Raw genomic sequence first — 15,413 nt, forward strand, 5'->3', positions numbered from 1 at the left:
ACATGTCTGAATTTGATAAAGTAGTTCTTTTTTTAGTACTTCCGTAGCAATTCCATATGGGTTTGGCGCTCACTCCTTTCTTTTGTTTAACTCGAGATTGAGTGTTATATATATCACATGACTATTTTAAATTGGAATATATTGAATTTCCAAAATAAATTGGTCGAGTAATGATATGTCCAAGTCATCAGTAATACTTAAAATTAAATAATTTCTTTCGTAATGTTTTATGAATCAAGTAACAATAATAATTATATTTTTATAATTAAACAAGAAAATATAGTTTAACACTTTGTATTAACATAAAGATTTTGTTAGTCATTATTTAATTCCCTCCACCTTCATGACTTCACACATAAAGTCTATTGATTTCGGGATAAGCAAGTCTCTTCCTATTTCATGGGAAAGGAGTTCAATAACGATGAGCACGAAAACAAACAATGAAGATACGTCCAATAATTAATGAGATAAACTATAAGTAGCTTGGTTTTTGATGTTCTATTTAATTTGATGGAAAAAAGGCAATATTATTGGTGCGTCAACCTAAATATCAAATTTAATGTTTTTTTATATGAAATCATCTTGTGTTGGTATAACATTCAAAATTTGATTTGTATTCTTGCAGCAATCATTTTGATCCATAATTCTTCAACTTTATTCTTATTGATATTTCAGACTGTAAGTGTAAGTCAATTCTATGTAGTTATTCGTTTAGTCAAATAATACTATTTTCCTAAATTAATATATCAAGTTATTGTACTCGGTGCTTTGTTTAGATACTATTAATATTATTTTGCAATATCGTATTTTACAAAATATGGCGTGCCGAGAAACTAGTATTAACAAAAAGTAGAGGCAAAACTAGGTGTTCTTCAAGTATATTGTCAAAATTTCCTTTCACAAGATTCTGGTTAGCCGTAGGCTTTTCTAAATCCCAGTGTGCAAACCAAAGGATATTGAGTTGTACAAGCATCAATAATTGAGAGAGTTGTACAAAAAATCTCAAGGATTGCACGTAGTTAATAAGTCACTATAAAACAACACAAAAAGATACAGTTCACTCAACGATTGCCTTGGGTTCCAAACTCCATATAGGGAAGGAGCGTTGTTGTTTGCAAGGTCTTGATCATTTAAATGAACCCACCTTTCAATCCATTTGTGAAAATTTGATGATCTATAAACCGTCGCTAATGACTGATCGGCTCATGTTAGAGCATGATTTATGTTAGAGCGTGATAAATCATCACTTCGTGCCGACCTATTGCCAATCCACATTCGAGTCCATTGAGCTGAGTTTATTACCACAGGTGTAGAGTCGAAGATCTTCATCATTGCCAAGCAACAATCTTCCCCATCTCCCGTCAGTAAAGTCGAAGATTAGCAGGACTTTTCTTCACTTTGAAGGACCAGTAATGATCATCCAGCTGCGTTAGAAAGATAAAGTAGGTTCATTGTCATTGTAAACATGCATATTCCATATTATTTGAATCTGCCACAATCAGCAGTTGAGTTCTCCTGAGTTTTTTCTCTCTTTTTTTTTTGTGGATAGCGTAACAGTCATTGAAGTCAAGGGAGAAACTCGTATAAAAGCGATGTACAAATACACAATATGATTTTTTAATAAGATGTACTCTATCGTCTATTCTAATCAGGATTCTATTAACTGCTCTAACAATTTATAAAAAATATGAATGATTCAAATATGTGCAAAGGAGTGAAAACTCCTTCAAAATCTCCTCCATTTATTTCTTCCCTAATTGTTCAGACGAGTGTCAAAACAACCACTTCCCATGGTCATCCTCTTCTCCTTTTCCTTCTGAATGCATAGAGCAAGTTTTTGCCAGTGTTCGGCATTGCCTATTTAGCTTCAAACAGGTTCTAGACTCCAAAACAGATGCACTGCCTGAAATGAACTAGTAAGTGGTTCACATCTTCCCCGGACTCTTGCACATGAAGCACATATTAATATGAATTTCATCCCTCTTTCCGGATAGCTTCCGACACAGCTAACCACTCAGATAAGTTGATTTTCTGAGTTGGAAGAGAATAAACTTGGATCTGAGGATGTTGTGATTAACCATAACCTGTGTGATGTCAGAAATGAAAAGAAAAAGTGCTTACGACAAAAGTGTAGTAGTATTTGATCAAAAAACAAGTTTGCTACCACATGCAAATCGCAAGGCTTACACACCTAAACATCTTTTCGACCAGCAGGTAAAGAATATATAAACACGGGGTGTAGTGGGGGGGGGGGGGTGGGGGTCNNAACCACAGGCAGGTAAGACATAAAAAGCCAATTAACCACAAGGAATGAAAAACCATTTTCCTTGTAAGTAAACAATAAGAAATTTCAGAACTTAAAGAAATTAAACAAGCCAGAGAAAATGGATGTAACTTCTTATCAAAATTAAACAATTTTCACAAATTAAAAGACCAGGTCTCTGATGGAACATTAAGCATTATGGTACTCCGAAAACTCGGTACTAATCACACACGAGTATGTTGACTGTCAAGTATTTCCTTATCAAGTAGCTAGCTCCGGCAATTGCAAATACTCTTACGCAGTAAGAAGCAAGAGTATGAATCATGAAGGCTGAGTTGCAGCAGCAACTACATCTGTAAAGTATTAAGTGGAAAATTAACCATAGAAAAAGCAATTGGTTTTTTTCCCTTTTCGATAATGTACGAAAAGCAATTATTTTCTGGGGCAAATCTTTTTTGTTTATAACGTTTTTGGTCTTGTGTACACATGTATGGGGATAACAGCCCCATTTGGGTGTTAGATCCATAAAGTTTATTTACCTGTGAAAAAGACCTTAGCATCAACCAAAAAAGACACTAGGGGGTTATTTGGTACAATGGTGGGATATACCATGGGGTGGGATATCCTATAGGATTAGTTATATATCCCACCTTGACACCTTCTATATGGGATAACTAATCCCACCATTTTAGTGTAAAAATTATCACTGGATTAGCTTATACCCCAAACCAAACACAGATAAAGTTAATCCCAAACTTTATTCCGGGATTATTATCCTTATCTCATGTACCAAACGACCCCTCGGTGATTTCTTCTCATCTGCCTAAGCCTTGATGGGTAGAGTAATGCGTACCTATGCTGAAGAGAGGTATTAAGTATGCGTTGGAATATTCAAGGTGCGCGTAAGCAGGTTCGGACACCACCGCCAAAAATAAAAGAGAAAAACTTGTGGCTATACTGAGTAGAAGAGACAATATGTAAAATCTGGACCAACTCAGTCAATTAATAAGTTTTGCTTGATGTCCTAATTACACTCAAAAGAAAACTACCCCGAGAATTGTTTCCTAAGATATAGTACCAAATTACACAAGATAATTAAATATCCTTGTGATCTCATCTGAGTTGCAGGATCCGCAGATAAAGGAGTTAAATATTCACATCTCTTATTCACAACAAAAAAGGCCAATACAGAGTTTAGAAAGGTTAATACATTATTTCAGGTCTCTTATTTTACTTATCCCCATCAAACGCATATCAGGTAATGTTTCCATAAATCTCCTAAGACCTGAAACAGAAATCTTGGAGGTGCATCAAAGCATCAGGAAATGACAACTTAGGTTCTAATGATACCCCTAATTCCTCTGCTGCCTAGAATGCAAAGGGAAGAAGAAATAATGTTTCATTACCGGTCCCAAGAGTACGCGAAATTAAGATTATCTGGAAAGTGAAATGCAGAACATGACTATGGTTATGATCCATACCTTATGAGTCTCCCTGCTGAACAACAATGTAGGTGTCCTCAATGTTGGTAGATTAAATCAAAGGCAACCAATTATCAGGTGTTCCTGTAAGTACGCTTAGCAGCATCAACAGTGTTGGAGAGGAGCATAGAGATTGTAATGGGTCCAACACCTCCAGGAACAGGGGTAATAGCTGAGGCCTTCACTATCGCTTCCTCATAGCAAACATCTCCAATCAGACGATGGCCCCGCAAACTGCCAGTATCCTGCATAAAATCATAGCCATCAATATAAGAATGACACTCATAATTCATTATAGAGCAACTCGCAAAGTGTGGACTTGAGACTCCTTTCAAAGAGAAGTGTTCTGTGTGAACCGAGATATTTAGGAAAGGAACTGTTGTAGCACTAATGTGCATAGCAAACAAAAGTGTAAATTGCCGAACAAGTATCTCAAATCATTTTAGCAAGCAAAAGAAATACAAGCTTGTATGTGCAAATTTAACAGCTTGTGGCTACCTCAACTGAATTTGCACCCATATCAACAACAATAACCCCTGGTTTCAGCCAGTGCCCTCGAATCATGTTTGGAACTCCAATATCTGAAACCAAAATGTCAGCCCCGCAGGTTACTTGCTCTGGGTTCCCGGTGAATGCGTGCACAGTAGTGACTGTTGCATGGTGCCTCTGCAATTAAAATATGCATTAAGCCAAGGATAATAGTTTACAATTTAGCAGTAAAAGAAAATGGTCTACCTGCATTAGCAAGGAAGTGGGCAACCCCCCAAGCTTGCTCCTCCCGACTACCACTACATTTTTACCTTTGATTTCCACATCATTCCTGAGCAGTAACTCAATGCAGCTCTTTGAAGCACAAGGGATGAACGAGGGCTCCCTTCCGCGCATGGCAAGATTACCAACATTGGTGGGATGAAAGCCATCCACATCTTTCTCCGGACTCACATAGCTTATAATCTTTTCTTCATCCAAGTGCTGTGCCCAAAAAACAATACCAAAGTTAAATATGCTAAAGATCACACATTAGGACTAATCTCAGAAATAAAATCATCTGACCATGAAGAATATCAGCTGCACAAAGAGAAATATTCCAGACAGCACAGACATCTGAGAATGATGAGGACGTTTTCTCCATGGTGCAAACATAAAAGCGCTGACATTAAGGGAGATGAAACTTGTGCAGATCTGTCTTATCCCCAGGAAGTCTTATGTTTCATTCCAACAGAAAAAAACAATAAAACTAAAGCATTTACGTACTATCTCAACTAAAGCACTTATGTACTATCTCCCCGTGCTTCTGAAAACTGCCAATGCATAAGTGCTTCTAGACCAATAACGGATGTTAACCCAACTCAATCATAAAATTCCAGATGCCCAGTAGAGAGAAAATTAGTCGACAACAGTCATTTGCCCAATCACAATGAAGAAACATTTTGTGTATGGTATACAGTGTCCTCAGCTCGCTCACACGAAAATGCACCCATTTACAAAAAATATTTCCTCCTGACGAAAATTATCCACAGTAATTGCTGCTTCCAAACAAGCCTTCCAAGCGAGGGAAAAACTATAATAGAAAAGCATTATTAGGACCTTTAATCCTCCAAGTTATTTTCAAAGGAGAAAAAGCCTACTCCGTGTTACAAGGCTGTAGTAGTACACTCATGAAACCTACCAAACAATAATGAGGATGATGATGATATCGACAGCAATAACGCCGCTAATAATGATACACCAACTCAAGGAATGCATCACGAAAAGCATACCATTGTTGGATACTTTCCTACTCAAGTTCTCTCAATCTCCAAAAGAATCCTAATGTTACGGATCAATCAAAAAGATAAAAGGATATGGCTCCAACTCATAATCTTATCTAGCTCTTATCAGATGTGTGCTGGTGAACAATTTGAGAATTGTGAACAGTGACTGCTTCCATGTCGCTTCACTTTGTCAACAATAGTTATGTATGGGAATATATTCTTCAAATCCCTTCTTTGCACCGAGTCAGAGTGTCCTCCCAATATAAAGAAAACCCCCCACCTTGAAAGAAATGTGAATGGACCATCTAACCTTTCCTAATCCCCTTCCACAAGATAAAGAATGTATCCTATCTTTTTTACTGGTCTATCTTCCTCTCTCATTATTATAATAGAAAAATTTAACTTTATCAGGCAGTTTATTCTCCTCAATGTTAAATTTTAGAAACCATTTTCCTAGAAGGGCTTGGTTTAAAAGGTGGTAATGATTCCTAACTCGGAACCCTGCACAAGAAATGGTGGATGTCCAATCTGATAAGACAACCTTTACTAAATTTGTTTTTCCCTCCCAATAAAGGTAATAAATTCCATCTGAAATGGACATGGACATGACCAAAAGTGACATAGAATAAGCGGGAGATTTGACAGAGAAGTTTTCACAAGGGTCAATTTCCCTCCCCGTGAAAGATATTGCTCCTTATAAGTAGCAAATCTAGATTCATCGAGCTCAACACAATCATCTCTTGATTAATTTCATTTTTTTTTGAGTGATTGATTAATTTCATTTTAATAGAATGGAATAGAGCTCTCAGAAGAATTTGATTAGGAAAATTAGTGGGTAGAATACTAACTAAATGTGACTACAAGGCAAATACATGACTATTTAAAGGCAAAGTAAAAATATGAGGTTATGTGCTTCAGAGATCTCGACATATGAGCACATATTGCACAACGAAAGCAGCATGAGCACATAGTGTCATCTGGAGTACCCCAAAAATCTGGAAACAGCTAAATCAAAAAGGAGGTATGCTATTACAAACTAGAAAAATAATTTGAAGTTAATACGGCAAAAAGAGGTGAAGAAAATGAAGAACAAATTCAGCTGAGAACTGGAGATGGGTAAATTACTTTTGGTAGAGGAAGCTGCACAACTACACCATGTATTAATGGATTCTCATTAAAACTTGAAACTGCATCAAATAATTCAGCTTCAGTGCAATCCTCAGGAAGTTCCACCGTGAATGGTGCTATTCCAACTTTCATGCAAGCTTTCATCTTAATATGGACAAATGATTGAGAATCCTTCCTTCCACCCACAAGGATAACACCTAAACCTGGAGTCTTTCCAATCGTATTCTTCATTTCACATATTTCAGCTGCTATCCGTGAGTTTATATCGTTTGCGATTGGCTTTCCTTCAAGCACTCTAGCTGTCTGACAAATAGCTGCTTTATTTACACAACAGTAAAATAGTTAATTGTGCTTTTAAACCAAAAATAATGTGCATAAGGAAACCAAACACAAATAAAAATTGTTCAACAAACTAATCCAACAGCAACAGAAAACATCACAGTTATTTTCAAATAACTAAAAGTGCGCTCTCATATTTACATTCTCTCAGCATTACTGATAGCAAGGTAGTTACTTTGAAACACGAGGAAGTTGGCCACAGAGGAGATAATTTACGTTATTTGATTTATCATCCACGCCATTGACAGTTCGGGTAAGTAAAAGTTCTGAAACAACTTTAGGGTACAATAGATAGTTCTTGAGCCTAGGGTGACAGCACTCTGTAGTTTTTCATTTGGTGATAAATACAGCGCTCCATATACAATACTAGTTTGTAAATGTGAAAGAGAGAGACGGTGTAGAGCTACCCGAGCATCAGGGTATTTGGGGTAAATTCCTACCACATGGGACAAGGAAATGTTAGTAGATAGTTGGTACCTCCCCCGAAAGGGACTGGAACAGCCTTCGGGCTTTACCTGTTACCAGACACATGGGTCAAGGGAGAGGTGCAGAAGGGGATGTAGCATACTAAGGTGCCAAAGGAAGATGCTTTTCTTACTTGGTGAGCATCCTGCAATGCGACATTCAAGAATGACATTTTAAGGAGTTGATCTTGTATGTGCAAAGAGGCAGGAGAGGATGCCGATTATTCACAGTTGCATTGCGAGATGGTCACCCAACTCTTGGAACAAATGTTCTAATTGTTCTATATCAGGTGAGTATTGGTGCTTCCAAGAACAGTAATGGGAAAAAGTTGCTAGCGGGAAGATACAGAAAATTGTAAGAAAAGGTAAGCCCTTAGGGAGGCAGTACCTCTTTGTATTTTTTGGTCAGTTTAGAAATAGAAGACAAATTTTGTAGTATGAGTAGGACGTAGAGAGCATAGAAATAACTCTTATGTTTCATCTATATTTTTGTTGTAAGGAGAATATTCCTGTTTGAATGGATAGTTAGACAGATCTAATAAAAATAGACATATTTGATAGAGGAGTGAGAATACTCCACTTCATCACATTATATGCAATTTTTACACCGTCTTAGTGTGTCACTAGTGAAACTCTTTATGCATAAAGAGAACACCTTTTTGCAGTCGCATTGTGAAGGCATCAGATCCACACCCATGGAGAAAGAACCTCATTACCCTTAGATCTCACTAATGAAAACATAACCATGTTTTAATCAATAATTCCACTAGTAACAAAAACATGGTGTCAAAAAGATATACAAGTTATGCATATGATTCGTCCTGAGTCATCAACAATTATCCATCAATTTTCCCCAACTTGCTGGGGACCGGTGCGTAACTTTTGTTGTTGTTTTATCAATACAATATGATATCTATCGTTACACCAAAAATGCAAGTGAAACGAAAAAGATCTTTTAATTTCACTTGTAGGATCATAGAAATCGTAACTTTCCCGACCAGGCACACCAATTACTTAAAGACTATCAAAACAATGGTATTTTTACCTTACAGGTTAATCGCAACATCCCCAACCTGATTCTCACACAGTTGATACCCCGTTTTCCATCAACCATTATTTTCAGGAAAGCAAATACATGTTACATTTGACATTAGAATAGTAAAAATTGTACTTATAAAATCCCCATCTTGTTTGCAAACGAGACATAGTTATAGTTGTTTTATGAACTAGTAAATCCTCAGCACTAGCCGGAAGCACTTATGCACGGGTTAAGCCATTTCTATGTACTTGCAAATCCATCAATTACAATAAAACATTATCAGATGGAGCTATCAGTATGGGGTCCAGGAGGATATACGGGAGAGGTGGGGAAACAAATTTTAAGCATAAGGCTCGAAAAGAAGTAGCTTTTTTCGCGTTGTCAGCAGTGCACGATACACAACTATTGCATTACATGATGGTTTCACGTTACAATAAAGTTATCTTCTTGTTTCATTGCATGATGGCTTCACTACTGTGATTCCATGTACTCTTGTTTTTTGACAGATCGTGGAGGTTACCAAAGATGCAGTGGCAGAAGCAACCATGTTAAGTGGATTATACAGAACAAAGGTAGTCTGAAAATGTCATCTCTCTTTAGTGTCTATGAATGAAAAAAATAAGGAAAATCTTTCAAATTACTGGGAAAGATATAGAAATCATTAGAAGATTTTTTTTCTTTATTTTCACTGGTCACTTGGTTTGCGAACAAGTTATACTGAGATTGTAATGTGAGGATTACAGTCCGAGGAATAGATAATGATGGATAATTTGGTGGATATACTTTTATTTGTACATGTTTGGTTCATTGGATTAAAAATGAGATATATGGAGTATAATATAAGACATGTGTTTGGTTTTACACTAGATAAACTTGAATAAATTTTTATTTTCAATTTTAACTTTGGTTTCCTTTAAGACTTTGAGAGAAGAGAAGGGCAAATGCGTTGCTTTGTTGTTTTATCCCAGGATTAGTAATTCAGGATTGTTATCCCATATAGAATGTGGTATAAAAATAATACCACAATAGTGATACAAACAATCCTGAGATTGCTTGGACAGGAATCAAAAGTTCAACCAAATCAACAACAACAATTCAGTGTAATTCCACAAGTAGGGTCTGAGGAGGGAAGTGTGCATGCAGCCTTACGCCTACCTTGCGAAGGTAGAGAGGTTGTTTCCGATAGACCTGGCTAAAAGTTCAACCAAATATTGGATAAAATTTCCACATTTTATCCCGGGATTATTTTCCCTTACGATTGAAACAGAATGACCCCTTAGTATAAAGGGAGCATGTCGTACGGCACTGATAGCTCGATAAACTTGATAGACCGCAGTGGAGACTCCGATTGAGTCATATAAACATGTCACAACTTGTACATATTCTTTTTTTGACACCAACTCAGTTTTGATTAATGAAATGTTTGACTTATCAAGAAGAATGTAGTTGTAAATCCAGACATATCGGAAGCTCTCTGAGGATAGCTAACTGTCAACCACAAATAATAATAGAAATCATATGCTAAGAGGTGAGCCAAACATGGAAAAAAAAAGGAACAGCATTACCAATCGTTAACACATAATGCAGTTCTGTTAACCATTGGCTGGGCAAATTAATAGAAAAAGGAAAGGACCACTAACAGTTAGTCTTGAGATGAGGGGAACATGTTTTGGCGATGGATGTGTCGTGGCGTGGAATCCAAATGTCAGGAAGATCGACGGGTGTGAGGGGTGGAAACCGTAGGCGGTGTTTATTTGCCCTCTGCGCCGACGAATGAAATGCCTTCTCCAACATTCGATAGAACATTGCCGCTCTATCTTGCATCTCGCTGCTCAAATAGTGAATCTTTTGACTAGTATGGATATAAAAAGGAACACTTTTGAGTTCTCTGAAAGGACGGTGGGAAAAAGTTTTGGAACCAGTCACTCGCCAACTACAAAGGGGAACTTTCTCGGTTTCCAATTTGAATTTTACTGTATTTTTTTGGGAGAAATTAAAAAATAGCCAGATTTTTTACTGGTCGTTGAAAAATAGCCAAGTTTCAAAAGTCATCGAAATTTAGCCACTTTAAATCTGAGCGAAAATACTGTTCAAAATCCGGAAAAATACGCCTGCAAATTTTACGGGAGTTCCAGCATAAGTATGCTGGAACTCCCGCAAATTTTACGGGAGTTCAAGCATAATTATGCTGGAACTCCCGTAAATTTTACGGGAGTTCCAGCAAGTATAATTGTCCAGTATAATATACTGGAGCTTGGAGCAGTGATGCTCCAGTCTCCCGCAAATTTTACAGGAGTTACCAAAGTATACCTGTCCAGCATAATATGCTGGAGTTCGTACACAAATGCACCACAACTCCTATATATTATACTGGACCGGTCCCTGTTGCAGCAAAATAGTGGCTATTTTTCATTGACTTGGTAAACGCTGGCTATTTTTCATTGACCAGTGTGAAAACTGGCTATACCATGATATTTTAACTAATTTTTTGGCAGCAATAGCCATTTTTAAGCCCACTATTTAAAAAATATTCACAGTTTACAATTTATTTAAAGATTAGTCAATTCATCAAAATTTCAGCACTAAGTATCCTAAATTTGGAAAGTCAGGACTTAGTGTCCTGAATTTTGAGCTGCTAATTTGAAATTCATGAATATGTATCCTGAATTTCTGAACCACTAATTTAAACTTCAGGACATAATTCAAACTTAAGGACATATTTTTTTGAACTTTAGGACACGATTTCAGGACATAAGATTCGAATTTCAGGATACAATTTTCAAACTTTAGGACACGATGTCCTGAAGTTTGAATTTTAAGGTTTAAACTCTAGGACGTCGTGTCCTGAACTTTAAACGAAATTGGCTAATATTTAAACACATTGTAAGTTGTAGATATATTTTAAATAACATGCTTAAAGTGGCTACCTGACGTCATTTCCACTTTTTTTTATGTACCAATTTCTTCTCTAAAATACTACTACCCCTTTACTCCATATTAATTTTTATGGTTTCTCTCCTCATTTTAAAATATATTTAAGTTTAATGGTCTTAACTATAATATAGTTAGTCTAACTTATTTGTTATTATAAAATGTATCATTTAAAAAGTCTTTATTAATGTCATGACCCAAATTCCATTATAGGTCGTGATGAGTCCCAACACCACTGTTAGGCAAGCCAACACCAATAAACTAGTGAGTTCCCATTTATTAAACAATTCCAACATCTAACTTTACTTAAATTCAAAGAATTTGAAAAATAATGGATTTTGAAGGTAAGAAAAACGAAAACCACTAGAAGAAATCATAACCATAGAAATACAACTCAAAAATCAAGTCTACTAATATGTGCCAAGATCTAGTGTCACAAGTGTGTGGGCAACTAGCAGAATATACAAAGATGACTATCCTACTGTTTAAAATAGAATAGACAGGCATAAACAAATGAGTAACTCTGGCATGCTGCTGAACGGCTCGAAAGGGGGCAGGTCACCATGAAGTCTCAGTCTAAGCTCAAGTATGTGCACCGGGTGGGTATATCAAAAAAAAACTCCGGCATGCTGTTGAACGGCTCGAAAGGAGGCAAGTCACCGTGAAGTCTCAGTCCAAGCTCAAGTATGCGCACCAGGTGGGTATATCATACAAATTCTTAAGTAGATGAGTATATCCTTCTATAATTATTTTACAGATTTTAGCATGACTTAAGTGACTATAATAGCAAGTAAGGACGCAAGTATTTCAAATATAGCATGATACGATTCCTAAACTACCCGGACAATAACATAATAGTAGCTACGTACGGACTCTCGTCACCATGTATATATGTAGACCCCACAGATAGGTACATACATTTATTTAATTCACTTATGTGGTTAATTCCCTTTTAAAAGGTTAGAAAGGAGACTTACCTCGTATCAAGCCTACTTCCCAATTCAAGAACGCGCTCAAACCTCCAAATTTGACGCCAAACGACTCAAAACTATTCAAACATTACATAAACTAATCTATCTATGCTCAAAAGTTCATAATTCCACCATTTAAATGATTACCCACCTAAATTGCAAGATTTCTAAAATTCACCCTCGGGCCCACATGCTCAGATTCCAGGAATTTTTAAAGCAAGTTGTCACCCATAACCTTAGGAACACAAATATATGATTTCTACTAAATCCCATAACACATTTTCTGGTTAAATCTTATTTTTGTCAAAAATCCTAGATTTTCACCTAAACCCTTGATTTTCCCCAATTTTTACATGTTAATCTACCCATAATCTATATATTGAACTCACAATAGGTAGAAATTACTTACCTCCAAAAGCTAGGTGAAAATCTCTCTCAAAAAGCTCCAATAATTGCCCAAACAGTGAGAAAAAATGAGTGAAAATGGCTTAAGTCCCGTATTATATGAAGTGCACTGCCTCCACCTTTTTCACACTTGCGATCGCTGGGCCGCATCTGCGCCCCCGCTTTTGCGGTTAAGGGTCTGCTTCTGCGGAAATGGGCTGGGTTGGCTGGCATCGCACCTACGGACGGGCTCCCGCTTCTGCAGGAAGGGATCCCCTTCTGTGGCGCCTGGGCTACCCTTCCCTGGCCGCTTCTGCGGTGCTTGGCCTACACTTGCTAGCTCGCACCTGCGTTTGACCAACCGCAGGTGCGGTTAAGACAGCAGCTGGAGCTTCAGCTCTTGCTCTAACTTTCAACTTGGTCCGGGCCTCGTCCGATTGATGCTCGGGGCTCCCGGGGCCCCGCCCGAATATACCAACAAATTTGGAATCATAAAACGGACTTGCTCGAACTCACGGAGCGCCCGAAACAACATTAAAACTAAGAATCACACCCTAAAACCAATTGAATCAAACTTATGAACTTCAAGTTCTTCAATTTACTTCCAATGTGCCGAAACGTACTTATACTACTCGGAATGACACCAAATTTTGCGTGCAAGTCTTAAATGAAATTACGAAACTATTCCTGGTCTCTGAATTCCGTTTGGACCTTGATATCACCAAAACTCGCTCCAAACCAAATTTAAAGAACTTCTAAAAACATTCAAGAACCAACTTTAACTATTAGTCGCCAAAACGCTCCCGGGTCACCCAAAACCCGATCTGAGCATATGCCAAGTCCGAAATCATCATGCGAACCTGTTGAAACCTTCAAATCCTGATTCCGAGGTTGTTTACTCAAAATGTTGACCAAAGTCAAACTTGGCCTTTTAAGCCAACCTTAAGGAACCAAGTGTTCCGATTTTAATACAAACTCTTCCAAATCTCGAACCAACCATCCTCGCAAGTCATAAATCAGTAAAAGCAAGTACGGGAAGTCTTATTTTAGGGGGGATTCTAGAAAGCAAAATGACCAGTCGGGTCGTTACATTCTCCACCTCTTAAAAAAACGTTCGTCCTCGAACGGGTTTAGATTCATACCTGAAGTGCTGAATAAGTGCAGATATCTGCTCCGTATGTCCTCCTCGGATTTCCAGGTCGCCTCCTCGACTGTTTGGCCCCTCCACTGAAATTTTAGCGCGAAAATCCTCTTGGATCTCAACTGGCGATCATGTCTATCAACAATAGCAATTGGCTCCTCCTCATAACCCAAGCTCTCATCTAGTTGAATAGTGTTGAAGTATAACACATGTGACAAGTCGCCGTGGTACCTCCGAAGCATAGACACGTGAAAAATCGGATGAACCCCTGATAGGCTGGGAAGTAAAGCAAGCTCATAAACAACCTCCTCAACTCGCCTCAACACCTCAAATGGGCCTATAAATCTTGGTCTCAACTTTCCCTTCTTTCCGAATCTCACAATCCCTTTCATCGGCGAGACTTTCAAGAGAACCTTCTCGCCTACCATAAATGATACATCACGCACCTTCTGATCTGCGTAACTTTTCTGCCTAGACTGTGCTGTGTGGAGTCGCTCCTGAATCAATTTTACCTTTTCCAAGGTATCCTTCACTAGATTAGTACCATATAACCTAGCCTCGCCAGGCTCAAACCACCCAATGGGAGAACGACATCACCGTCCGTATAAATCCTAAAATGGAGCCATCTCGATGCTGGACTGATAGTTATTGTTATTAGCAAACTCGGCCAAGGGCAAGAACTGATCCCACTGCCCTCCAAAGTCAATCACACATGCTCTGAGCATGTCCTCCAGGATCTGAACTGTCCGCTCCAACTGCCCTTCTGTCTGTGGATGAAATGTTGCGCTGAGCTCTACGTGGGTCCCCAACTCACTCTGTACGGCTCTCCAGAAATAGGAAGTGAAGTGAGGGCCTTTATCTGATATGATGGAAACAGGCACACCGTGAAACCGAACTATCTCCTGAATATAAATCTGGGTCAACTTCTCTAAAGTATAGGTAGTCGCAACCGGAATGAAGTGTACCGACTTGATCAACCTATCGACAATGACCCAAGCTGCATCAAACTTCCGCAAAGTCCGCATCAATCCAACTACAAAGTCCATAGTGATGCGCTCCCATTTCCACTCGGGTATAGTCATCTGCTGAAGTAGGCCCCCCGATCTTTGGTGCTCATACTTAACCTGCTGGCAATTCAAGCACCTAGCTACATACTCTACTATGTCTTTCTTCATCCTCCGCCACCACTAATGCTGCCTCAGGTCACGATACATCTTCGTAGCACCTGGATGAATAGAATACTGAGAACTGTGTGCCTTCTCTAGAATCCTCTCCCTTAAGCCATCAACATTAGGAACACATAGGCGACCCTGGGGTCGCAGAACACCATCCTCGCAAATAGAAACCTTCTTCGCACCACCTTGTAGTACCGTCTCTCTGAGAACTGCCAAATGTGGATCATCAAACTACCGAGCCTTGATCTGCCTCAATAATGAAGATTGGGCAACAACACATGCAAGAACTCGGCTAGGATCTGAAATATCCAACCTCACAAGTCTGTTAGCTAAGGGCTGAATG

At 38.3% G+C, this 15,413-nt stretch overlaps 1 protein-coding gene across 1 annotated transcript; it reads right to left on the bottom strand.

Annotated features, from left to right (window-relative positions):
* Positions 1-876: 876 nt before the first annotated feature.
* On the bottom strand, positions 877-10,386 carry LOC109237514 (bifunctional protein FolD 2-like). Its single transcript, XM_019403828.1, has 6 exons — positions 10,109-10,386; positions 6,624-6,940; positions 4,480-4,716; positions 4,243-4,410; positions 3,745-3,989; positions 877-2,084 (listed from the first exon to the last, which is right to left on the bottom strand). The coding sequence occupies exons 1-5, from the start codon at positions 10,290-10,292 to the stop codon at positions 3,819-3,821; spliced, it is 1,077 nt and encodes a 358-aa protein (XP_019259373.1). The 5' UTR covers positions 10,293-10,386; the 3' UTR covers positions 877-2,084; positions 3,745-3,818.
* Positions 10,387-15,413: the final 5,027 nt, after the last annotated feature.

The sequence above is a fragment of the Nicotiana attenuata genome, unplaced genomic scaffold (genome assembly GCF_001879085.1).
Source record: "Nicotiana attenuata strain UT unplaced genomic scaffold, NIATTr2, whole genome shotgun sequence".
Lineage (NCBI taxonomy): Eukaryota > Viridiplantae > Streptophyta > Magnoliopsida > Solanales > Solanaceae > Nicotiana > Nicotiana attenuata.

Coding starts and splice junctions, on each gene's coding strand:
- LOC109237514 (XM_019403828.1), bottom strand. CDS start 10,292: ATGCAAGATAGAGCGGCAATGTTCTATCGAATGTTGGAGAAGGCATTT. Junction 4,411..4,479: donor CCACTTCCTTGCTAATGCAG/GTAGACCATTTT, acceptor TTTTAATTGCAG/AGGCACCATGCAACAGTCAC. Junction 3,990..4,242: donor TGGGTGCAAATTCAGTTGAG/GTAGCCACAAGC, acceptor GATTTTATGCAG/GATACTGGCAGTTTGCGGGG.